Consider the following 27905-nt stretch of genomic DNA (forward strand, 5'->3'; position numbering starts at 1 on the left):
TATACATTGTATCCTTGATGCCTAAAACAGTGTCTGGCATACAATAGGTATTCAGTAAATATTTGCTGAATCCATCAGTAAACATCAAAGTTAATTTTTTATTTCTCAGCAGAAACATTTTTGGCATTTTAGATGGGGCTGTTCTCACCTGTGAAACATTGCCTTGCACATTGTATGACCTGTAGGATCCCTAGTCATCTTCCTTTCAGTGCCGGTAGACCCCACTGTAACAACCAAAAATACCCTCCCACATTTTCAAATGGCTCCTGAGAGGAGGTATGGTTCCATTTTAAGATCCAGTATGTGAAATGTGTAATTAATTATTGGCATCTGTCTATGAACCAGAACCAATTTCATGAGATTCTGCAAAAATTAAAGAAAACAAAATCTGGAGGGGTGCCTGGGTGGCTCAGACAGTTAAGTGTCTGCCTTCGGCTTGGGTCATGATCCCAGGGTCCTGGGATAGAGCTCTGCATCGGGCTCCCTGCTCAACGGGGAGCCTGCTTGTCCCTCTCCCTCTACCTCTGCCTGCCACTCCCCCCTGCTTGTACTCTCTCTGTCAAATAAAAAATAAAAAATCTTAAAAAAAAAAAAAAGGAAACAAAATCTGGAATAGTTGAGAGTAGACTTTGATGATTTCCACATGAAGAAAAAAATGCCTCCTGCTAAGAAAGTACCCAGTGTCCCAGATTCTGAATTAGAAAGGTACTACCAAGTGGAGACAAAGAAAGTAGGAGTGACCTGCTAGCATGGTAGCATGTCTCACATTCAGGAAGACCTTGGCAAGCAGCCCTCTCTCAGGAGAAAATATTCACCAGTCTACTCCTCACCATCCATTGAAAAGCATGTTGAAGTTTATAAGTAAAAGTCAAAGGGGAAGTAGGATTCACTTTACATTATACAGCAGCTTTTCGAGAACACAACTACTCCATAGGGCTACAGGTAGCTACTCCAGAGGCCAACCTTGAAAGTCCCCTAACGAAAAAATCTTAATTTTCCAAAATTTAAGACAGCAATGTCTTTAAAGACATTAACACAGAAATTACATTTTTGCAATAATGCTTTCTTACTTGAATTTTGCAACAAATATTTTTGGCTTTGGAATTAAATAAATGTGCAAGGATTTGAATAATACCCTAAATATATCATATGGGGTCTATATCAATTTTTATTGCAAATAATACAATAAAATCAGTATCTTCTGTGACCTAAGAATTATAGGGCTGGTTGAGTTTGAGTTTTGAACCACATAAACTATTTCTAGCTCTTTCTTGGGAGAACACCTATGACTAGTGCCTAAAAGGCTGGGTCTGAGGCATGGATGACTCCACTTTTGTCACACGACAATCTGAACTGCTTGCCAAGTTGGATGTTCCAAGCAGAAACTCTACCTTATTGTTACTCAAAACTCCAGATGTCATATATAACAGCAAAATAGGCATGTTGTTTAAGTGGAGTCATGACAGTAAGGCATCTCTGGTGGTGATAAAGCTGTGCATGAAGATACTAAATATCCAACACTTAGTGCTGTGCTTGGCACATATCTGGAGATAAAAAAAAAATATGGCAAATAAAGGAATAAAAGAGAGGACCTTAGTTACACAGGAAATTTAAATTCTATTCAATATTTTATGTTTACAGAGGATAACATAATGTTCCATATATTTTATAAGGATTCCCATCAACATGGTTAAATATTTTTAGTGCTCACAGTAACCAATTATCTGAAAATGATTATCATCTAGAAGAGTCCATTTCTAAACAGTACCAGATTTTTTTAAAGTTTTTATTTAAATTCCAGTTAGTGAACATAGTGTACTATTAGTTTCAGGTGTACAATATAGTGATTCAACCCTTCCATACAACACCCGATGCTCATCTCAGCTGGTGCACTCCTTAATCCTCATCACCTATCTCACCCATTCACCCCCCACCTTCCCTCTGGTAACCGGTTATCAGTTTTTTCTCTAGAGTTAAGAGTCTGTTTCTTGGTTTGCCTTTCTCTTTTTACCCACACCTTTGCTCATTTGTTTTGTTTCTTTAAATTCCACTTATGAGTGAAATCATATGGTATTTGTATTTCTTTATTTCCCTTAGCATAATACTCTCTAGTTCCATCCATGTCATTGCAAATGGCACAATTTCATTCTTTTTTATGGTTGAGTGATATTCCATTGTATATATACATGTTCTTTATCCATTCATCAGTTAATGGACATTTGGGCTGTTTACATAATTTTGCTATTGTGGATAATGCTTCTATAAACATCAGGGCGCATGTATCCCTTTGAATTAGTATTTTGTATTCTTTGGGTAAATACCAAGTAGTGCAACTGATGGACTGTAGGGAAGTTTTATTTTTAACTTTTTGAGGAACCTCCATATTGTTCTCCCCAGTGACTGCACCAGTTTGCATTCCCACCAACAGTGCAAGAGGGTTTCTCTTTCTCCACATCCTCACCAACATCTGCTGTTTCTTGTGTTGTTGACTTTAACTATTCTGATAGGTGTGAGGTGATATCTCATTGTAGTTTTAATTTGTATTTCCCTGATGATAAGTGATGTTGAGCATCTTTTCATGTGTCTGTTGGTCATCTGTATATCTTCTTTGGAAAAATGTTTATTCTATGTCTTCTGCCTATTTTTAATTGAATTATTCATTTTTGGAGTGTTGAGTTTGATAAGTTCTTTATATATTTTGGATATTAACCCTTTATCAGGTATTTCATTTGCAAATATCTTCTCCCATTCTATAAGTAACCTTTTAGTTTTGATTGTTTCCTTCGCTGTGCAGAAGATTTTTATTTTGATGAATTCCCAATAATTTATTTTGTTTTTGTTTCCCTTGCCTCAGGAGACATATCTAGAAAGAAGTTGCTATGGGACAGTGCCAGATTTTTTTTTAATTACTGAAATACAGGATATGAGTTAGAAGCTTGATAAAAATGTTTGAGAGCTGGTTTCAGGGATTTAACCCACTGTAAACCCTGAGGAAATATATTTTGTGTTGCAGTCATTTTCCCAACTCTCCTCACAGAGAATGGATGTTTAAGAAGCCACCTACCATCACTGGCAAAGTATAGTGCTCAGCACAGGCAACAGTCCTCTTAAAGCAGTGAGATAAACATTGCTCTATTAAGACACTGTAAAAAAGCGCATATGGGCATTTAACTACAGGAACCACCACAGTACTTAAAATCCCAGAAGATCATGCCAGGATAGAAGTTTGGAAAGCATCTTTCTTTTACAGAAAAAGAAACAGGCACAGAGGGTCTGAGTGACTTGTTCCAGGCCACACAGTAAGTTGGTAACTGAGGTGAGAATAGATGTCGGGTCTTCCTAAAAGCTAAGCATCCCAGTTGAATTATGGAGAAACACAAAAAGGAAAAATGAGAAAAGCATCACTGTACATAGTGATGCTACCAATGCAGAGCAGTAGAAACATGATATACCATCTACCTTCTGACTTTTCAAACTTACAGTCCACCAGATGGAGTAAGGGAAAGCCTGACTCATCTCACCTGAGCTCAATGGTCTCAGGAATATGAGGAAGGAACGCCATTACAGGAGTACACTTGTTGGCTGACGGCCAACTGAGTCTAAGAAAACATATAAGGCCTACTGGTAAAAATGATGATAGCTTCTCTAACTTTTGCTGGCCTACTGCAAGGGGCCCACCATGAAAATGCACAGGATGTTAAAGGGAGGACCCAGTGGGCAATGTTATACCAATAACAAGGAGTCAGTATCAGTCAGAAAATGGCAGGCACTTCCCCTCAAATTTGATATTACCCAGAAGCCTTTGCTTTCCTGGCATTGCTATTTATATATTTCAGCACTAAGTTTTAGCTAACAATCTCAAAGTAGCATCCTGTGATCCTCATTCATTCAGTAAATATTTATTGAGTACCAACTGTGAGAAAAATACACAACATGTACTGGGGATACAAAATGTAAAGGCATGGGGACTGCTTAGGAGGAATGTAGTCAAACTAGAGAAAAACAGTAAGTACAAAAAAACCACACAAATGCTTGAAGTATTCTATGACAAGTTAAAGAAGAGGAAAAGGAAACAGCCCCCAAGAAGAAAGGTGGAGTGAGACTGGAAGTAATAGTACAAACAGGGGAAAGGTCAAGAAGGAATGGGTTTTGCAATTTGGAAGGATCTTCCACCAGCGGTGTGAAAGCCAGGCAGATGCAAAAACCAGAGTGGCAGTGACTGGAGGAAACAGGTCAGAGAAACTAAGCAGGTACACAGATGTAACTTACTTATGCACTGAAAGCAGTGAATGGAAACAAGAATGACCCCAGGATATCCAGATTGGAGCCTCATTTACCAAGACTGAGAAAATAGGGAATGGGTTTAGTTCTGACTAAACATAAGCAGTGCCTATGGGACTTCCAGATGTCCCATATGGAGAAATCCATGAAGCGTGTGGATATCCAGATCTAGAAGTAGGAGGGAGGGCTGAATGTGAGTAGGCAGGATGGTGATTGAAGCCATGGCAGCAAGTGAAAGATTACAAATAGAATATTCAGAAAGAGAAGAGATGGGAGCCAAGGCTGGGGTCTCTAAGCATATCAGAATTAAAAAACTTAATGAAAGTCAAGTCATCAGAGGAGAATGAAAAAAAAAAATCAGAGAAACAGGAGATAAAGGAAAAGTCATAGACTCTGAGAACAAGTTTATTTGTTTGTTTTAATATTATTAGAAGTCATTGCTGTCGTATACTCAAATCAGATGAGAAAAGGACTAAAATGTCCCACTGGCACTGGTCATTAGCAGTTAATTGTTAACCTTGGCCAACATTCCCATGGTGCTTGTTGTCCATGTGGGTGGGAGGTAAATGAGATGAGAAGCCAGGGTAAATGTGCTCAAGGAAAGGAAGTGAAGTTGAGGGGAGATCTGATTTCATATCTCTATATCTATAGGTATACAGATATAGATAGATATGTAGAGATTTATCTAGAAATCTCTTTCTATATATATATATAGATTGTGAAGAATGACAAAGTGTCAGCTTTTAAACTATTTGATATTAAGCAAGTTACTTCATCTATTTTATCCTCAACTTAATTTTTTAAAGAAATTAATTAATTAATTAATTTAATTGACAGAGAGAGAGAAAGCACAAGCAGGGGGAATAGCAGGCAGAGGGAGATGGAGATGGAGAATCTGTGTGAAAAACCCCCTGAGCAAGGAGCCTGATGTGGGGCTCAATCCCAGGACCTGGGATCATGACCTGAGCCAAAGGCAGTCGCTCAACCAACTGAGCCACCCAGGCGCCCCTATATAGACATAATAGTACTCACTTCAAAGAGCCACAAGAAAGAATGCATGTAAAATATGCAGTTGAGAGTCTAGGGCCCTGGCTGTACGTGGTAAAGCAAGTTACTAATATCGCTACCATTGTCACTACTTAGCTAGGACACTGAAGGTGCTGGCGAAAGACTGGTCTGGGAGACCACTGAAAGAAGCAAAACAAACAGGTTAAGTGTTGGATGAGTTGAAAAGGAAAGAGTGAAAGAGTTGTAGATCCCAGTAAGGTAAAGAGAAGATAACTCCGCATTTAAGAGTTGGAGAGCCAGAGGAACAGGAAGTTGTAACCAGAAGTTTCCATGTTGCATTTCAACCCCTCAGAAGAGGTTCAGTGCTGGGTAATGATGAAGGCAATGGGGGCGATAACCTGGAATGGAGACAAAGATCATTCATTCATTCTCAGGTAGCAAATCTCTCTTGAGAAATGATGACGTGTTGTCTGGAGAGCTGGAGATACACCTAGAACAGAGCTGAAACCCTGCCGCAAAGCTTGGAGGTTGGGGGGCAGGATGGCTTATCCACAAAGTTGTGACAGTTGGTCAAGGCGGTGGCTGGACAGCAGCCGGGAGACTGTAGACTCACCAGTCAAAGAGCACACAAGATAGGACCATGCACATTGGCTAGAGGAGAGCTAGAGGCTGGTGTGTGTGGCTGGAATGAACTTGGAAGGAGGAGGGGGCTTTTTGCAGGATAAATGGAAGACATGAGGAGCTAGGAATGGGCTGAACTGCTTGTAGGCCCCATGGAAGGGGGAGCCAGCAGCATCTGCTCCTTTGGACAGTGGCCGGAAAGAACCCTTGATGTGGAGAGGGAGGTTTCAGTTGAGCAAAGGAGGTAGAGGATGTGTTCTGGGCAAAGGCTGCTTCTGGCAGCACAGTGCCCCACTGGCAGTACAAGCAAAGCCTCAGGGCTTAGGTGCTTTCCACAACCTACAAAACAGACTTTAAAAAATCGGCTCCAAAATAGAAAAAAAAAAACTGCAAAATCTCTATTACTAAATGTTTAATTAAATGTACATAAAACACATCATTATGTCAACTTCATTAATTGTTAAATTTAATGCTCATGAAAATTTCATTACATTTAGAAAACAATTTGTATGTTGGATTTTCCTGCTTTGCAAGAACCCCTGAGTAAGCACGATGGTTGTCAAGAAATCGCAGTCAGTTGTAAATTAAATTAGTTTCTTATAATCAAGAAATTTAAAAAGTAAAATTACTATGGTTCTTTCAAATGCTTATAATAAAAATGTATTTAATGTGGAATACGGATAGAGGCTAATATATGTGAAAAGCTTCCAGGAGCCCACAACAGGTAGCCCAGAGAAGGTGGAAGGATGCTGGGAAAGGAGGAGTCAGGGCAAAGGAAGGAACACTAACTTCTCATCAAGGAATAAGTTAGAATCTTCTAGTAACTTTACCACTCTCTCCAGCTCAAAGATTCCTAACCTATATATGCCTCGGATGCTTTCAATAGTCTGATGAAGCCTAGAGACCCCTTCCCAAAATAATGTTTTTAAATGCATAAAACAAAATATACAGGATTATAAAAGAAATCAATTGTACTGAAATGCAACTATTAAAATATTTAATGTTTTTGTGATCAAAAGAGTAACAAATGTTTTTTATATAAAATAACAAGACGAGCTTCATTTCATAATAGTAATGAGTGTAAATGATATTACAAGATCATTTCAATAGCATGTGATTTTAAAACAGTGGTGGTTTTTATTGGTGTTACCTATCAGGAACTGCTAATATTACTATGGTTTTTGCTCACATTTATAGTTGAAAGAAATACTAAATTTCAAGATGTCAGTGCACATAAAGATGTAATTTTTTCCCATCTAACTTTACAAATCTCTAGAATTCTACCAACAAATCCCTTGGAAGTTCATGGATTCCCTGGTTAAAAACTGTAGCTCCTGTGCAAATAAAATGAACAGACCAGGGCAAATATTCAAGGAAAAGGAGCAGGAGCAGAAACATGCTAGCTGACTCACAGGGACCTCAGATGCAAAGGTGCTCCCCCAAATTTCCATTTCCTCTTTCTAAACTACTTCATACATTCTGGCAGAATTTGTTTCAGTTGATTTTGGTTTCATCTATTTCAGCAAAACCTCATCTGAACAGTACTGGTCTTTGACATTTAATACACACACACACACACACACACACACACACACACACACACACACACCCCTCAAAGTTAGAAGACAATTTCCCAAACGGTGTGGCCTGGGGAGACAGACAAAGAACAAGTACAAGTCAGTAATTAAGGATAAATGACATAATATAGAATTTGGAAAAGATAATGCCTTTTTGGGAAAGATGGACATATACCAGACATGATAATCAACCTTGCCAGTAATTAAAACTGTATCAAATAATGAAATCTTATTTTTACCTAGCAAATTAGCAAAGATTAAAAAGATTAATAATATCTAGTATTTATGAGGATAAGGTAAAATGGACAATTTCACACACTGATAGTGGAAATATAATCAGTTCCAATCTTTTTGGTGGGCAACATGACTATATATCAAAAGGCTATAAAATGTGCACACACTTTAACACAGCAATGACAGTAGGACTTTATTCAAAATAAATACTTGTACAAGTGGACAAAAATATAATTAAAAAGTTGATATAACATGCATAACCATTAATAAGAGACTGATAAAATAAATTGCAGAATATTTATTCAACATAATATTAAAAAGATAAAGCATTAAAAATGATAAGATGTATCTGTTAAGTGTTGGAATAGGAATTTGACTAAACTGTTTTATTAGGCAGAACATTACTACAGTGTGACCCCATTCTCTATATATTAACTATATATATATATATTGGCAGAAGCATTTCTGCCAATATATAGTTAATATATAAATATTACCTATGGCTTATATATGTTATATATGTATATACACATGCAAATATAGAAATATAACCATCAAAATATTATATATTATATATAGCTTATATAGAAGTGTTATGTATGTATATATACATATGCAAATATAGAAACATAACCATCAAAATATTATATACATATATATGCAGATATATCTAAGTAAAGAAACCAGAAAGGATCTATACCATACTGTGGTATGATCTCTCTCGAGAACAGGATTTTCACAAACTCAACGTCCAAGAAAACAAATAATCCAGTCAAGAAATGGGCAGAAGACATGAACAGACATTTCTCCAAAAAAGACATACAAAAGGCCAACAGACACATGAAAAAATGTTCCACATCACTTGCCATCAGGGAAATAACAAATCCAAACCGAAACGAGACATCATCTCACACCTGTCAGAATGGCTAAAATTAACATGACAGGAAACAACAAATGTTGGAGAGGATGCAGAGAAAGGGGAACCCTCCTACACTGCTGGTGGGAATGCAAGCTGGTACAACCAGCCACTCTGGAAAACGGTATGGAGGTTCTCAACAACTTAAAAATAGAGCTACCCTATGACCCAGCAATTACACTACTAGGCATTTACCCCAAAGATACAAATGTAGTGATCCAAAGGGGCACTTGCACCCCAATGTTCATAGCAGCAATGTCCACAATAGCCAAACTGTGTAAAGAGCTGAGATGTCCATCAACAGATGAATGGATAAAGAGGTGGTATATATATATATACACACAATGGAATATTACTCAGCCATCAGAAAGGGTGAATACTTATCATTTACATTGACATGGATGGAGCTGGAGGGTATTACACTGAGTGAAATAAGTCAATCAGAGAAAGACAATTATATGGTTTCACTCATATGTGGAATATAAGAAACAACGCAGAGGACAATAGGGAAAGGGAGGGAAAACTGAATGGGAAGTCATCAGAGAGGGAGAAAAACCATGAGAGACTCTTAACTCTAGGAAACAAACAGGGTTAATAGAGGGAGTTGGTTGGGGGTTGGGGTAACTGGGTGATGGGCATTAAGGAGGGCATGTGGTATGATGAGTACTGGGTGTTATATGTAACTGATAAATTACTGAACTACACATCTGAAACTAATGATGTGCTATATGTTGGCTAAGTGAATTTAAATAAAAAAAGAATGGGATTTTCATTTTCAACTAAAATAAATGAAACAATATAGAAAATAATAATCATTGTATATCACTTTATAATCAGAAAGGGAAATAATAAAATAGTTCCATTTAACAAAAGGAACCTGGTTTCTGTGTCTGCGAAATGTAGACTTCTTTGAAAGGAGCCTTTGAATAATTGAGCTTTTTCTCTACTCAACAAGAATTCAGGGCTTTAAAACACTTGCTTAATTGGGTCATTTCAGTTAACACCTGAAAGCAGTAACCCAAGATGACAGCTGATCAGGGAGCTTCCTTCCTGATTATTTCCTAACAGTCCCACAATGTCAGGTAGGAGCCCCAGACAGCTGATCCGAGGTCGCCCACTAAGCATTTCCTAAGAACCAAAAAGTCCACTTTAACAGTAATGATATTCTGCACTGACAGATGTCTGGCTGAAACCCAAGGGCCATTCTCTCATTCATAGATTCACTCACCCCATATGTGCTAAGTACCTACTGTGGAAAAGGACTAATATAATCCCTACCCTCCGGGCCTTATTATGGAGAGAGGGGAACCCTTGGTACACAGGAAACACACACATATATGTTATAAAACAGAATGCTGAGAAGGGGTCATAGGTCATGGTGGTCTTCACGGTGCAGGTGTATTCAAGCTGGATTGTGAATGAGAGTGGGCTTCTCAAGGCATAAAAGGGGGAGAACAGGCATGCATTCTGAGAAGGTGAACGCCTTTAATAAAATGAAACGAAGCTAAGCAGTAAATCCTAGCCTGTGGTGAATGAGGAGTATCTGATTTGACATGATCTTAGAGTCCATCTGGGTAAATGCCAGGAGCTAAGTCCAGAAGGTTGACTGGGATGGGCTAAGGAAGGCCCATTAAGGGACTCTTTGGAGAAAATCCCATACCTGGGACTGAAGGTTCCCTGGCATGCATGTTAGATGTCTCTTTCTCAAGGGAAGCCAAAGGGATTGATACACAGATTGTGTCTACTGTCTTAGGTTTTTCACACAGATTCTCCAAGAACTCTGGGTCCCCAGCCAGGAGAGATAGAAGACAGCCCTGCTCGGTGTGAGAGCTAGAGAGTAGGGTGAGACTATAGAGCAGAGGCCATGGAGCATAACCCATCTGTAGGCCCCTAGCTGGTTTAGTCACGATGCTTGATTTATTTTATTTTTCTATAAAATACAGGAACACACTGCTCATCAGTGTCCAAAATGAGGTAAAATACATGTGATCAGATGTATTCAAGGGCCCACCATTTCTGTCCTAAGTAAAAGAATAGATGGGGTCTGATCCCACTGCCACTTCAGCATCCCTCTGTGGTGTAGTTGCCTAGAACTGCTTAGCAATAACTCACAAGTGTCCCTCCAATTGAATGACTGAGGAACACTCACCCTGGATATAGATCCCTTCTATAGTTCTAGAATTGCATCTTCAGACAGAGGCATTTCTATGGGCACCATATTTGCCTGGGAATAAAGGGAAAATGAAATCCTTTGGCCAGTCTTTGCCCTTAGTATCCTGCAATTCCTATCAAATTTCAAGCAAAAAATAACAGGTGACTCAAGCCCTAGTTTGGCAGCCCTCAGAGGGGCCAGGGATGCTCTGTCACCAAGTTTAAGCTTTATCTTACAAGAAAGTGCATCATCAAAGCTGTGCAGAGGATGGGGACAAGGTCAGATCTAGACATAAGAAAGGCAATCCTGGTGACAATTATAGGCTGGATAGAAGACAAGAGAGATTTAGAACAAGGGTAAGGAGGCAGAAACATCAAGCCAAGTGGGAGTTGATAAAAGCTTTATCTCCTTCTGAAACAGCAGGAAGGGACAGAGATGAGGTGAACAGTACTAGACAGGGCAGAATCCCAGCATTGAGATGTGGCAGGTGAGTGAGGCCAAATATAATTCAATAGTTTTCAGCCTGAGGAAATGGAAGAAGTTTGGTATTATTAAATCATAAAAGTATCTATAAGAGGGGAAACAGGCTTTCGTGGGGGATAAAAGATAAGTCCACTGGAGTGTGATTATTCTAGATTTGAAAACACCTAAAAGTCCACAATTCTGTGACCATGGGGCTCTATTTTAATATATAAAAGCATATTGCAGAGTAGTAGTCCAACCAAGTTGCATATTAAAACATCTTCCCCATACTCCTGTAACTGCATTTTTTAGAACACAGAGAGATTTCTTCTTGTTTAAGAGTTAGTGGTATATGAGATACACACACAGAGAGGAATATTACTCAGCCATAAAAAGAATAAATTTTAGGGGTGCCCTTGTGGTGCAGTTGGTTGAGCATCTGACCCTCGGTTTCAGCTCATGTCATGATCTCAGGGTCATGAGACTGAGGCCTGAGTAGCGGTCCTCATTCAGAGGGGAGTCTGATTCAGACTCTCTCCCCCTCTCCCTTTGCCCCTCCCACCTGTGCTCACTCACAGCCATAAAAAAGAATGAAGTCTTATAATTTGTGATAATATGGATAGATCTTGAGGGTATTATACTAAGCAAAATAAGCCAGACAAAGACAAATACTACATAAATAAATATTTTATAAAAAAAGAATAAATTTTGTAGTTTGTGATAACATGGATGGATTTTGAAGGCATTATGTAAGTGAAATAAGTCAGACAGAGAAGGACAAACACCATATGATCTCACTTAATTCTGGAATCTAAAAACAAAAACAAAAACAAAAACATGGTTGTAGATACACAGAACAGACTGGTTGCCAGAGGTGGGGGTGGGTGGGGGATAGGTGAAGTGACAACAAATGTTGTCAAAAGGTGGAAACAACTTAGGGCCTTCAGCGCAATCAGTTCTCCATCCCTGAAGATGTTCACTTTTACTTCTCTCATATCTGCTCACTTCTCATCTCTGCTAACTTCTAACTCCCCTAAACCTCGATAACAGACACGTAACAGGTCCACCCACTTCCACTCTGGGACATCCTTTGGTCTTTTCTTCGTTTTGCAACAGAGTGATTTTTATTTTGATTTTTATTTTCATTGAAGAAAAACTGACATACAATCTCATATGAGTTTCAGGTGAACAGGACAATGACTTGACATTTGCGTATATTACAAACTGATCACCACAGTAAGTCAAGTTACCATCTGTCACCATGCAAAGTTAATACAATATTATTGACTGTATTCCCCATGCTGCACTTACATCTCCATGACTTATTTATGTTATAACTGGAAGCTTGCATCCCTTGATCCCTTTCATCCGTTTTCTCCACTCCCATCCCTTCCTTCCAGCAATAATCAATTTGTTCTCTGTATCCATCAGCCTGGGTTTCGTTTCATTTTGTTTGTTTGTTTGTTTAGATTTCACTTATAAGTGAAATCATGTAGTATTTGTCTTTTTCTATCTGGCTTATTTTGCTTAGTGTAATACCCTCAAGATCTATCCATATTATCACAAATTATAAGACTTCATTCTTTTTTATGGCTGTGTAGTATTCCTCTCTGTGTGTGTGTGTGTGTGTGTGTGTGTGTGTGTGTGTGTGTGTGTGTGTGTGTGAGTGAGAGAGAGAGACATCTTCTTTATCCATTCATCCATCACTGATAGACACTTGGGTTGCTTCCATATCTTGGCTACTGTAAAGAATGCTGTAAGAAAACAGGGGTCAGAATGATTCTTAAGAGCCAAATCTGATCATTTTAGTCTCCTGCCTTAAGACTCTCCAATGTATTCTGGTTGCACTTAAAATCTAAAACTTCTTAAAATGGCTTTTAAGTAGAGTCTTCCATTCCACATATTGGCTTACACCCATTATTCCAGTTTCATATCAATAGTGCCCTTTCCCATTCAGAGATGTCCCAGTTTGGATGATGAATTACATTGTCACCCTTCCCCTAAAAACCTCAGTGGTCTGCCTCCTACTTTGTAACCCTTCTAGCCTCTTCTACCATCATACCTGCTGTGTTTTGCCCTAGTTACGCTTGCCTTCTGTCTATCCCCAGATGCCGTTCCCTCTCCCTAGAGTCTTCCCTTACCTTTTTACCTAGCTAATGCCTGTGCACCCTTTCAGATGCCACGTAGGAATCACTGCTCAGAGAAATATTCCCTAAGTTCCCAAACAGGTCACCTCTCCTGAATGATCTCTCTCAGCACCATGTCCACTCAACCATAGCATTTATCACAATTGCCGTTTCAACTGAGGGCAAGGACTCTGGGTCTGGCTTTGCTCACCACTTACTCTGTGTCTGGAATAAGCACAAAGCAATTATTAATAGATTATATGGATAAATAATCATTGTATTACAAAATAAAAGAAATATCCGAGATTATAAACAATCCACCAATCCAGTTTATTTATGAATCGTAATATTGGTTACCAGAGAATATTTAAATTGCAGTTAATTAAAATCAGAAAGCAACAAGTGGTCATGCAGTCCAGAGAAGGAAACAATCCATAAACGATTAATGACCCGTCCAAGATCTCTCACCCTTTCTTGAAATCCAAGTGAAATGCAGACAGGACTAACAGTTTTCTGTTTTATTTCTAGGTGACAAGATTTGCATTGAGAAACCCTTAAAATCCCTTCCAGGCTCAGATATTCATTGGTTACAATTTAACTTCACTTTTTAACCTCAATAGCACTTTCCCCCCCTTTTTCTGTTCCCCTTCCTTCTCCTTCTCTCCTTTTTGCATTGTTAGCCATGAAAGCAGAGAACTGCTGTCCAGGACACTGTATCAGAATGCAGAAACAAAAACAAAACATAAAAATGAAAAATCTGTATGGAGAAAAGGATGGGCAGGAAAAACACATTAAAGACTCTTATTTCTTGGTTTCCAGAAAATTTCAAGTCATGAATCCACCTTGAATGTTTCCATCCCCCATTACAACAATGGATACAATGGATAATGAGAAATCAAACAAACTAATTTGTCAATTCTAGAATGTGACATCATGACCATTCATTTCTGGGGTTGCTAATGCCAGGCAGTGACCTTCTAGAATTATTTACAGCTGAAATGTGAAGAGGAAATTTAATTAGAAAAGGTCAACCATCACTCAATGCACCAATAAAACAAGATTTTTTTTCCTTTACAATAAACTCTCAAAAATTAAAAAAAAACACACAACATCCTATCTTCTGATATACATTCAGTGCTTATAGCCCAAACTATAATGACTATGTAAATTATATGGAAGATAATATTTGCTGAGTTCTTGAGTATCTGAAGTCATAGACATTCCTTTAAAGGTCAGCTGTAAAACCAAGTTAATAACTCTGAAGAAAAATGTCTTTTTCCCATCAGGAATTCACAATAAAAATAATCTCCTTCTCCACACAATTTTAACTATGGCTGGCAAAAAGACAAAACTAATAGACAAATTATACATGATTACAAGACTACTTGGCTATTCAATGTCACAGATCAAGAGGAACAGTTCCTGTTGCAGCAAGTAATGGCCCTGTACCATATTCACTCACATATGCTTCCACAGAGAGTTTCGATGGGGCTTCAAGAATGACACGCTCAAACAGCCACATTTTTAATATCTATTAAAGTCACTGTGCCATGACTGAACAACGCCACCTGTGAGCAAAAGGGAGGGGAATACAAGTAACTGCGCTGTGCACGTGGCTGAGGGGAGTGCACACTGTCACCCGGAGCCATTCCAAATATCTGACTCTCTTCCAGCTAGACTAAAATATTGGCACTGGATAACAGCCAAGGAATGACAAGACATACATGCTCCTCCAAGCAAACCACAATGTGCTAATGCCAACACCATATTTTTCCCTCTTTGTATTAGTTTAGGTTCTTTAAAACAAGAATGTTATTGAACACTGCAATATTTTCTCAGTTTCTCTAGTTCCTTGGCAATTACTTACGGCTTCTACAGAAAACACCTCTCTTGGCAGCATTTAGTCCTCAAATACAGACCGATGAATTTCCCCACCAGCTCACTCTCATCAGTCTATTTTGTGTTTTCTCCTGATCAAATACAGTATCAGAAAGAATGTCACCGTTACCCAGTGCCTTAGGGGAAAGAAGTGATAGCTGTCAGGCACCTACACCCCCAGGCTCTGCCCTCCTTACTCCTTATGTTTTCAGGATCACTTTCATTCCTCACGGGAGTCATGGGATATATGGGCTGTTGCCACCATTTTTCAGATGGCAAAACTAAGTGTACGAAAGATCAAGAACTTGACGAAGGTCATCCCGCTGGCAGGCATTATAGGCTATATTCAATCTCAGGGCAGTCCCCAATTTCTGTGCTCATTCCTTTACATGACACAGAATCAGGTGACACCATAGTATCTGCCTCTCAGATTTTCAATATGTGTTAAGGCTGTCAAACTTCAGTAGGGACCTGAGGAAAAAAAGTACATGACTAGGATGATCCAGTGAATATCACCCCAATCCACTGGAGCCCTAAGTTGAAGAATTCCTTGAGCCACTCCCATAAAGAATGTTCTACAGGAATCTAGCCCTACCAATGTCACCAATATGTGAAATGGTTGAACCAGAAGTGAAAGCATGTTCTTAAAAGAAATGCAATGCATCAAAGGCTGCTGGGTGGAAAAGGCCCAAGAGTCATGACCTCTAGTTTTGTGTGCTTCTTTCCTCTCTGAACCTTCTTTATCTCATTTACAAAATTGACATCATAATGCTCACACGATAAAACTCCCTGAAAATTATGTAAGACCACATATGCAGAGCTCCCAGTATTGTCTGTGATAGGATACAGGTGCATGAGATAGGTTTGCTGGATCCAACTCCAAGAAGACATTTTACTTCAAATTAGTAGAACTCAGTACATCATCCCTATTTTTCAAATGTGTTTTCTCAAGGCTTTCTGGTGTTTATCAGGGCACATTCATCATCGTCTCAGCATTACCTGCACCAAATCCAGGTCACACAAAGTTATAAATGTATCTTGTATTCTAATGGCACAACCCTTGGCTGCTTCTAGGGCAAGAAGAAAAAATATATATTCCTAAAAGAACACATCAACCTAAACAAAGCCAAAGAGTCACAAACCAGAATGTAGTGAAGGAAACAGACATCTTTTTTCTGCAAGAATAATATTCTGAGCGTGAGGAATGCCCAGGGGTTACTAAGGAGAAACAGAATGGGCACATGGGGTCACTTAATGGGAAGACAGCAGGCATGATTTATGACATAGCCTTAAGAGAGTAAAGACTCACTGTGCTGTGTAGGGCAAAGGGAAGAAGGGAGGCACGATCCCCTCACACCCATCCCTGCAGCCGGGGAAGAGATGGAGATAAATGGACCCAGACACATAAGGGCAGACATTTGATTAAAAGTGAGTGGTAAAATTTTTTCAGGAAAGAGTTGGTATTTAAGAGAAGAACAAATATGTTTTGTGAGATTCTAGGATATGAACCAAGGAAATCCATCAGGGAAAAAAACTGAGACAGGAAAGTTTGCTTGAGATGCAGACACCTGAAAAGAAGAAACACAGAAGACAGGGAAGAGAGCTGAAGAACCCGGCTGCCACATGCTAGTGAGCCATCAAGCTGCGTCTAGGGGCTACCACACACCCTTGCTGGCCCCTCGGAAAGGAAAGCCACCATACAGACTGACATGTCAGAGCTGAAGTTAGAGAATTCCGTGGCCCCCAGAATTCTTTTACTCTAACTACCCTCATCCAGTAGGTATGATCCACCCGTTTGCCCTGGAGGCAATGCCAAAATGTCCTCCAGAGAAGAACTTCCTGATTATCAGTTTCCTTTTTTCTTACGGCTGAAATTGGGTGGGAATGTGGAAAGGACATTTACCTCCATTAGCTGCACATCAACTCCTGCATGAACAGTCTTGATTTGTGGTACAATAGAGTCAAGCTTCCAGGGCAGATAGGAGAAGACAGGCAACAGTTGGCCAAAGAACAGCTGCTGAGCGGGCAGCTAATAAGTGAGCAGGGTAGTTACAGACAGGCGAGATAGAGCCAGAACACGTGGGCCCCACCAGTAGCACCTGCAGTAGAGACCAGCCTGTGCTATGTATGACAGCATGACCTCCCAAATCCTCTCCCTGTCCTTATATTTTTCCTATTTGAAGATGACCCGCATGAGACCAAGAACCTGGTGAAGATCCTCATAGAAACAATGTCATGACTTTCAGATTTTCCTGAACGAACCCAATTTAACAAAATCTTTTAACAAGGCACTTTGATAGGGACATAACTAAAATATAATTTCACGGTAATACTCTAAGATTTCCCATACAAATGATAGCATTTTTATTAAAACTATTTTTAATCATAATTGTTTTAAAGAAAAAAATAGGATAATATCTTATTATGAGAATATGAACAATAATTTATGGAACGTCTCTGTGGGAAGGAGTAAAAAGATGAATAAGGTAAGGCCCCTGCCCTCATAAAGTCTAAAACTTACCATCTCTAAGGAGGAACAGGACAGACCCACTGGAAGTCACTGGATCTAGGTCTTAAGACCACATCTGAGTTATTACAGCTCCCTAAATAACCTAGTCCTCCTACTAGAAGCACATTATTTAACCATCGACAATTTCAGCATGTCTCTCTCTCTAGAAGCCCTCCAAAAAACTCCCTGCTGTCTTAATTCAGGATACCAGGGTTCTGATTGTCTCCTCTTCCCTGCCCCTGCCCTTGGTGACTGCCTTGAATTCATTCAGCACCCTGTCCCGACTTCGGACATCACTGTACCTGTACAGAACCTCTAGCCTGTGCCTCTGTGGGATCCAACTCCTGGGATGGTACCTGGCTTGGCCTCATACTCCAATAAAAAAGTAGAAAGCCTTCGCTGGAAGAAACTCAGGACAAAAGTCCACCAGACACTTCTCCTTTGCTGTCCCCTACCCCGTGGCTGGAGGCAAATTCACCTCTATGCAACTTTAGTTCTGCTCAGCCAGGACCAGCATGGAGCAACATGGAGAAAGTGTTTTCCTCACAATCCACCCTGATTCTCAGATCTTCCTGTTCTCTGGCTTGTGCCCTTAAGGGTGAAGACTACCCTGCCTGCAGGAGGGGCAGCAACCACCTAGTGCAAGTTCTGAACTGGAAGTCCTTCAGAAACCTCCTTTTGTTTCACATCCATTACCTAGTTGATCCATTTTTACCAACTTATCCCTCAAATCTATGTATTTCTCATTGTTTGCTGCTGCCATCAGCCTCACTCAAGTCCATACTCTCAGTGGCCTCCTAAAAGCCTGATGGTCAACCGTTCACCTGTTCCTTTCTCCACTAGTCCCTTCTCCACATCTGACATCAGTGCCTGCTTCCATCTCTGAACACCAGCCACACTGGCTTTCATTTTCTACCTTAAGTGTGCCATGATTTCTTTGACTGAAGGGCCTTTGAACATGCTGCCCCCTCTGCCTGGCATTCTTCTGCTTCCCCTCATCTCTTTGACTAGTTAATCCTCACTCATCTTTCAGACACAGCTGAAGCATCAGTTGTTCAGGGAAAGCTTCTCTGATCCCAAAGACCTATGACTTCCCCATTCTATGCTTTTCCATTACTTTCCTTTATTTATATATTTGTATGATTTTAAAAAAAAATAATAATGGCCATTTCCCCCACTGTCCTATAAACTCTGTAAACAGCAACTGTATCTGTTTTCTTCATCATGAAATTCTCAGTAATCAGTATAGTACCTGACTCGTAGTCGGAAGTCAATTAGTATTTCTTTAAAAAAAGAATAAATAAATGAAGACTACACAGTAACACAGAGCTCCAGTTCTAGAGCCAAACTGTATTGTGTTTGCATCTTGGCTATATCACCCTCAAGGTCTGTGAGTTGAGATAAGATATTCGACCTAAGCTTCAGACTTCAGCCCCTTTTTAAAAAAATTTTTAAAGATTTTTTAAAAATTTTTAAGTAATCTCTATACCCAACTCAGAACCCCTAGATCAAGAGTCGCATGCTCTTCTGACTGAACCAGCCAGGTGCCCCTTAACCCCTTTTTAAATAGAGGCAATAAAGATTCCTACTTGCATTTGTAAAGTTCAAATGAAATATCTAGCAAGTATTTAGCATAGAGCTTGATGCAAAAAGGGGCTTAATTAGTGACCTAACAAGGGAATGATCCAAGGATATGTCAACAGTGGAATCAAAGACCCACTACACTTCCTCTATTGTAGCCCAAAAAAAAAAAAAAAGAATCCATAGCTGTCTTTTGGGGCATCCTTTTCTTCCTCCCCTCTGGATCAGATTTTAGATCAAAGTAATAAGTATGATATAAATGAGTTTCAGAACCACAGTCCCAAGCTAGAGGCCTAGTCTGGGGCCCAGAGAATCACAGATAGCCAAACACCATACTGCACATTCGCATTAATGAGGAGTTCTGGGTTTTTTTCATTTAATTATCTGTGTATCTGTAAAATAAAATTTTGATTCCACTTTTGGGTACACTTTAGAGAGGAAATACTGGTCTTTGCAGGACATACCATTGATTTGTAGTGACAAGAATGAGTATTCTAAATCAGGATTATCTCAAAAAAGCCAGTTTTGGTTTACCCTGAGCTGGCTTTGCTGTATAGATGGCATAAGAAACCAACTGTCCTTGCTTCCACAGTGCTGCAGGCTTCAAACAAATTCTTTTAACGTGACTCCTTCCTACATCTCAAGCTATTTGCATTGAGAGAACCTAAGCAAAAAGCAACAGAGTAGATTCTCGCTCAGAGGTTTGGAATAGTACTTCCTACTGGTCAAAACCTTCAACCTGCTGGCCACTAAGAAACTAAAACACAAAAGGAACAAAGACAAGGCAGCTTTGAGAATCTGGAATGACATAAAGGAATCATTCCTGCAAGTAGAGAGACACACAATGAGAGGCATGACAAACCCCCTCTTTCTTCACCAAAACTGTCCACCTCACACAGCAAACAGGTTCTGTAAAGGGCCGGAGGGGAAACATTTTAGGTTTGTGGCATATCGAGTCTATTGCAGCAACCCTGCTCTGCAGCTGCCCAGTGCATAGAGCGGTAAAGGACTGAGCGTGGCTGTGTTCCAAAAAGACTTTATCTGTGGACACGAATATTTGAAGTTCATGTATTTTTTATGTGACAATATATTCTTCTTTTGATTCCCTCCCCCCGGACACGTAAGCCTGTAAAAAACATTCTTGGTTTGCGGACCTCACAAGAATAGTGGCCTGCATCTGGCCAGTAGTTGTTTCTGACCATTGTTTTATAAATCAGCACAACCTCACACTTACTGGTGTCCTAACTGCCCTTCAGGTGCTCTACAGGAAGACAGCAGGCCTGCCTCTAACTGGACTAGAGAAGTTGTATATTGCACGGTGGAGACAGAACATGTGAACCAATAGACAAAAATTAAAAACTCAGTGAAAAAACACTCCACACACCCTTTACAGTTTATCTTGCTGCTTCACAAAGAGGAAGCTTTTATCTGAGTCCCTTAACGACTCGGAGAGGTAGGCAGGGCAGCGTTTATAGGCCTTGATTATAACCACAGCAATTAAGGTTTAGAAAGTCCAAAACAAAGTTGCAAAACTAATATATGTAACCGAGCCAGGGACAAAATCCCCACTTCTGGCTCGAAATGCACAGCTGGAAGCCAAAGCACACAGCTTTCTTTTTTTTTTTAATTTTATTTTATTGTTATGTTAGTCACCATACATTACATCATTCGTTTTTGATGTAGTGTTCCATGATTCATTGTTTGCGTATAACACCCAGTGCTCCATGTAGAGCGTGCCCCCCTTAATACCCATCACCGGGCTAAAATGCACCTTCTTTGAGAAATGCTCATGAATTGAGCTGCAGACGACTTGAGAAAACCACATTTTGACAAAGTAGATGCTAATATTACGCACAGTATATGCTTGGACCTTTCCCCACCATCCCACACTTCACTTTTGTTTCCACTGCTGCACTGAGTGAATTCTGTGCCCCCTCATTCACGTCCACCTTGAACAGGTGACATTTGAAAATAGGGTCTTTGCAAATGAATTAATTACAATGAGGTCATGCCAGATTGTTATAGTGGGCTCTAAATCCAATGACAATCGTCCCTGTGACAGGAGAGAACACATAGAGACCCACACAAGGGAAAGACCAGGTGAAGATAGAAGCAGATTGGCATGATGCAGCTGCGAGCCAAGGAACGTCGAGCACTGCCAGCAACCACCAGAAGCGAGAAGTACGGAACCGATTTTCAATCAGAGCTTCCAGAGGGAGGCCCTGCCTGCACCATGATTCAGACTCGGAGCCTCTAGAACTGTGAGAAAATAAATTTCTGTTGTTTTTACCCACCCAGTTTGTGGTACTTTGTGACAGCAGTCCTGGGAATCTAACAGAGCCGCCCAATGGCATTTTACACTCTAGAAATACCCTTGAATTTTGTTTCCCTGAAGACATTACTCATGTTGACTCCACACTCAAAAGAGCCCTTTGCAGAGCACCTGGGTGGCTCAGTGGGTTAAGTGTCTGCCTTCGGCTCAGGTCATGATCCAGGCTCCTGGGATCCAGCCCTGTGTTGGGTTCCTGCTCAGTGGGAACCGGCTTCTCCCTCTCACTCTCCCTCTGTCTCTCTCCCTGCTTGTGCTCTCACTCTCTCTCAAATAAGTAAATAAAATCTTTAAAAAGGACATTAGGAGAAGGAAGGGAAAAATGAAGGGGGGGCAATTCGGAGGGAGATATGAACCATGAGAGACTATGGACTCAGAGAAACAAACAGGGTATGGGGGGGGGGTTGGTTAGCCCAGTGATGGGTATTAAGGAGGGCACGTATTGCATGGAGCACTGGGTGTTATACGCAAACAACAGATAGTGGATCACCACATCAAACACTAATGATGTAATGTATGGTGACTAACATAACAATAAAATTAAAAAAAAAAATAGAAGAAGAAGAGCCCTTTGCCGCCCTTATTCACTGGGCTCACGCACATGTATCCCTCAAGAATCAGTTCATTAATGCTTTCTCCAGGCAACTTTGTCCAGCCCCATCCTACCAGCAGACGCTGGGCCCCCCCCCAGTGTGCCAGATGATGCCCCGGGAGTTGTCTATGGTAGCACCTGTACAGCTATCACACTGTATTAGATAGAAGACATGACTGCACACTGGACACCGCCCCCCAACTAGATCCTGATCTCTGTTGAGGAAGGGTCCGTGTCCTTGCTCTTTGCACCCCTAGTCCTTACTAGATGCTACCCATCTCAGGAAGTGACATGGCAAGCTAGTTTGCAGCACCAGAGGACTTTTCTTTGGTTTTGTTTCATATTTCCCCAGCCTTGTCTCTGCCACTTACCAGTGGTGGAACCAGAGTCAAGTGACTTAATTTCTCTATTTCAGCTTGCTTTTCTGTAAAGTGGGGATAATGATAGTTCCTACCCTACACGGGAGTGAGGATTAAATGTGTTAATGTATGTAAAGCACTTAGACTGTAAGTGGGAAGTGTCTGCTGAGCTCCAGCTATTAATACTTTGCCCCAGAACAGCAGTGCTCTCTGGCTCTGGACCCAGCAATGGCTTCAGTGCCTAAATATAAGATACAATTTCAAGATATGTGGGAGAAGCATAGGAATAGAACTTAGGGAAGCAAGGAGGGTCTCAATCTCAGGCCTGACCAGTTTGGGCACGTCACAGTACTTCTTTGGGCCTTATTTTCACTTTTGTCACAAGGTAGGATTAGGTTAGATAGAGTCCTCCAGGCCTGAAACCCAGGATTTTAGGGACCCATGAAAGTGATCCTGGAGATTCTCCAGCTCTGCTGAATGTTCCAGACCTATAGGAAATCAGTTAAGTATTTAAAAGTGATGAGCTTGATCACACTAACCAAATGTCAAGTTTCTCAATTTAGAGAAATTAACTCCATGTAAAAACACTATTTACTTAATACTGATTGGTGATTTTTGTTGGCAGTTACTTATCCTTACAGAATAAAAATAAAACTAAATCATCTTTTTACTTAAAAATGTTGTTTCTTAGGTAGATATTTCTTTTTCCCAAAGCAGGTGAGAAGATACTAAAAAGTAACTGGAAAACCTGCACTTTCAATGGACTAGATGGTCTCTAAAGTCCTTTTTGCTCTAATGCTCACAAGATTACAGAAAATTTCTCTAAGGCAATCAGGTATAACAATTTATTTCACATTTAATTTTACTCTGTGGGCTCAGGAGGAAAATGTCTCACTCTAAAGTTTCAGGGGAAAAAAAACATAGAATATCCAGATGAGGGTTCTAGAGAGTAAAGCATACAAAGGGGGTAATTTAAAAAGCTGGGAATGCCAGAAGAGGAGGAAGAAATGAATTTTATGTTTTTGAGAAACAACAAGAAAGTCAGATGACCTGGAGTAGAAATGGCAGTAGACCTTGGGAATAATCATAGGCCCTTCCGTTCATCTGGATGTAAATTTGGAGTTACTGTGTATTCCCAGAAGTTTAAGAACTGGGGAGGGAGGCCCGGCTGCTGTTACTTATCAGCCCCATCAGTTTTAGGAATCAGTGTGGGCCCCAGGTTCACGCATAGTCAGGGCGTGGAAACTCAGCAACAAGTTTTCTCTGTTTTCAGAAGTCACTCACTTTGTTGGGTATTCAGGGCAGCCATGAAACTGTTCTCAGTCGGGTAAGACTGGGCTGCAAACCTGTCACAGCCCCTGGAAGCAGAGCAGTGGGGAGGATGGGCAAGAATGGAGGCAAGTGGAACCAGAGTGTTACATTCTTCAAAGAACACAGGGTATTGGTGGACAGGGGACCAATAATAATAATGCCTGGAGAAGGACCTTTGAAAACTAAGTCCTGAATAAATGAGTTCTCTCATTTGGACCTTATGATAAAACTGTACATTAGATATTCTTTTTATCCCCATTTTACAACCCCATGGAAATAAAGCCCAACCAAATGAGAAAAAGAAAGGCTATTTATTCAGACCTTCCCATAGCCAGGATGTTAGCCACCATCACGGGCATTTGGATAAGACTCACAGGCAAGATAAATGGGAAAGCTTTGTAACAGGATGAAGGGGAGGCCTCAGGTGTGCCCTGATTGGAGGCTGTTCATGTGTGAAAGCTGTAGGTAGGCAAACTAGAAGTGCACATCCCTATGTGATTGGTTAGGGGTACATATTTGGCTTTCTCTGGTTGGTTCCAAGTTGGAAGCAGAGACAAAAATTAGGAAAGCTATCAGGTATTAATCAAGTCCAGACTATTTGGGACCTATTGTTTCAGGGGTTATTGTTTGGCTACCTGGATTGTTACTAGAGATAGTGGTCTGACTTCCTATAAGTTTAAATTAGGCAGGCTTCCTGGGCTGGTTACTATACATTAATGGGTTAGTTTCCAAGGCTGGTTGCTATAAGTTGTGGGTCAAAGTTCTATTTTTATTCATTTATTTTAATTTCTTTTTAGTTAAAGTATAGTTGAAACCCAATGTTATCTTAGTTTCAAGTGCATCAAAGTTCTCTCTCTCTCTCTCTCTCTCTCTCTTTCTCTCTCTCTCTATATATATATGGCTGGCCATTGTCTATTTGTATATTGTTTTCCAATCCTTAGGTATGGGTCTGTACAAAAGAATGTTGGCCAAATAATTACCAACATTAACTTTCACAGCCCTAATGAAGGACTGGGGTGGCTTCCGTGCTGTATCTGGTATGTCAAAATGCCTAAGTAAATGATGTATTCACCTATGAAATGTACACACACCTTAATAAAAGCATCAACCATTAAGCCACTGCCTTCGGCTCAGGTCATGATCCTGGAGTCCCTGGATCAAGTCCCACATCGGGCTCCCTGCTCGGCAGGGAGTCTGCTTCTCCCTCTGACCCTCCCCCCATCTCATGTGCTTTCTCTCTCTCATTCTCTCTCTCTCAAATAAATAAAAATCTTTAAAAAAAAAAAAGTTCATTAGGGGGCGCCTGGGTGGCTCAGTCAGTTAAGTGTCCAACTCTTGATTTCAGCTCAGGTCACGATCTCAGGGTCATGAGATTGAGACCTGTGTCGGGCTCTACACTCAGAACAGAGTCTGCTTGAGATTCTCTTTCTCCCTCTCTAAATAAATAAACAAAACCTTTAAAAAAATTTTTAAAGTAAGTTCATTATGTTTCTTTTCCTGATTACTGATTTATCCTTATACTATGATTATAGAAAGCTATAGAAAATGATTTAATAAATAAATTTCAAGGTTACATAGATTCCAGGATACACCAGAAGCAAAAGTTCTCAAAGGGCTCTTTGGTAAAGAATCTTTGCAAATACTTCTTGCTCTAAAAATTCAAACATCTTCTCCTCCATAAATTGTCCCCAGTGCTACTGGCAGAACCAGAGCCTGAGTGGGGTAAATCATGAGTCTGACCAGAATGGCCAAGACCATGTCCTCGAGCCACACCAGTGTGAGTCTCAGTGCCCCCTCTCCGTCCGCCCAGCAAGCCCTCCCTAGGAGTTCTGACATAAATAAGTATAATACTCATGATTAGAGCTTGAGTAGATAGAAAATAATCTGTGTTCAAAGAGCTAATTGTCAACTGTCTATGAACTCTATTGTTTTTGACTGTTATGATAAGACATGAAATGGCTACTGAATGAAGGGACACGGGCATCATTGCTGGATGATTTCAGGAACTAATTCTCTTCTCTCTGCTAATAGATACCTAATGGAAAGCAGGACTCTGCTATAGCTACAGGATTCTGAAGTTACACAAAAGCTGGCTCAGGCCAACTCTCCTGGGGCTTAATAAGTTCTTTTGATAGGAATGCACCCAAGAATGCACCTGTCTGCTCCCTCACTCCCACCTCCACCAACTGGTACAATCCATTCAAGCCCAAAGAACCCCAGCTCAAATGCCAACTCTCAGTAACACCGTCCCTGAGTGACTCGTCCTGGCATGGGTCAACTTGCCCTCTGTCTCCCCGGGGCTTTGTGCAGAATGTTAAATAAACACCTACACTGCGGGATTATAGCTATTTTTTTATACAATATTTATGTCCCTCACTCGACTCTGAGTTTCTTTAAGGCAAGTCTGTGCCTTATTGGGCTTTCTTTCCTCAATATTTGGCATGTAACAGTGCACCTCACAAAACCCAGTAAGGAAAGTGTGATCACGATAGCCTCATTGAGGAAACAGGTTCAGGGAGATCAGTTATTTGCCTAAGGTCATAAGACTAAGAGCTGACAGAACTTCTTCTTAGAAGTTAGCAGTCCCACTTCTTAGTGGCTTGAAAAGGTTTCGTGACATCTTTTGTCTCTAATGTGCTCTTAATGCTGCCTCACCACGGCAGTCAAGACAATTTCACAGTGTTCCAGATTAGTCTGTGTATGAACAGCTCGTTTTGTGACGTAAGAGTTGGGCTTGGAATTCATTAATACCGGCCCTGATGCTCACTACCTGTGATCATAAGCAGTTCTCTTGTTCTCTCTTTTTCTCCTGTGAAGAATACACAAGCACAATTCTTGTCAAGTTTCTTCAATGATCATATATTAATTTTTAATAAGAAAAGAAGACCAGCATCTATCCGGCATCAGAAGGAGATAGGGATCACAAGCACAAGAGAGAGCATAGGCTATAAATTCTACGCCTGCAGCCTCCTCAGAACTCAAAGGACAAGTGATTTCTGTTTAATCTGCAGTGTTTATCGCAGAGGACCTCTGCAATGGATGGATATGAACATTCCACTCATTAGGAAAAGAAACCCCTGCTGGGAGGAAGGAATATTTATTTTATCAGTCCCTGCCTTGGCCTGGCTGAAGTAAACCCTTTGCTTTGACTTTACATCCTCAAAGCAACTTCCTCACTGTCATTTTCTTCCCAAGTGAGTGTTACCTCAGGGAGAGGGGCACTGATCAAAAACCCGGAGTATTTTTATTTGCAAGATGTGCACAGTCTTTATTATAAATGAATAAACTGGCATTAGTTTTATACACCAAAGGAAAAAGAAAATATGTAAACAGCAAAGTATCTGATATTCCTGACACGGTTTCTCCTTAGGCCGTCTCTCCTACTCTTTCTTCTGATGGCTCCTACCTCCCCTCACCCAGCTGCTCTCAGTCCCCTCTGTACATTCTTTCTCTGCTCTGCTCTGGCACAGAATCATCATGCAGTCCCCCAACACCATACTGGCATGTTTGGGCAGGAAAAAGGAAAAAGACTTGCTTACATGTAATATTTTCTGTAGCATTTAATGAGAACTATTTCTACTCCCTTAGCGTTCCTGCTAAGGTGGACAAGACTTTACTTCTTAGGCCTACAAAGTTCTTAGCAAACTGAACAGGTCATCTAAGGATATCAAATGGTGCCAGATACTCACATTTTCTGACCGGAGCCTCTTGGCAGGACACCCACCATCCCTGGGGTGAAGCATGTAATACAGTCGGACTTTGCTTGCATGTTTTCGACTCTGGGGAGGAAAAGCAGAAGCAGATACTATGAAAGAGAAGGCATTTGAAATCCTCGGAAATATAGCCAGTGACTGCAAATGCAAAGTAGTACTTTCATTAAAAACACTTCCACGTGCTCCTGAGAATTATGTGGGGTGAAGATTCAGATAGGTTAAGTGACTTGCCCACAGTTATAAAGCCAACATAATT

General features: G+C 40.4%; 1 protein-coding gene across 1 annotated transcript in view; it reads right to left on the reverse strand.

Moving 5' to 3' along the window:
* The window catches only part of ZMAT4 (zinc finger matrin-type 4), a 240757-nt gene that overhangs the window by 157761 nt on the left and 55091 nt on the right, over positions 1-27905 (reverse strand). The window contains exon 2 of the mRNA XM_088021315.1: positions 27626-27715. Coding sequence (XP_087877441.1) covers positions 27626-27715 — 90 coding nt within the window. The remainder of the gene's footprint in view (positions 1-27625; positions 27716-27905) is intronic.

Source organism: Eumetopias jubatus, unplaced genomic scaffold (assembly GCF_037043125.1).
Source record: "Eumetopias jubatus isolate StellerSeaLion01/CBP00866 unplaced genomic scaffold, mEumJub1_p1.0 scaffold_2, whole genome shotgun sequence".
In the NCBI taxonomy this organism is placed as follows: domain Eukaryota; kingdom Metazoa; phylum Chordata; class Mammalia; order Carnivora; family Otariidae; genus Eumetopias; species Eumetopias jubatus.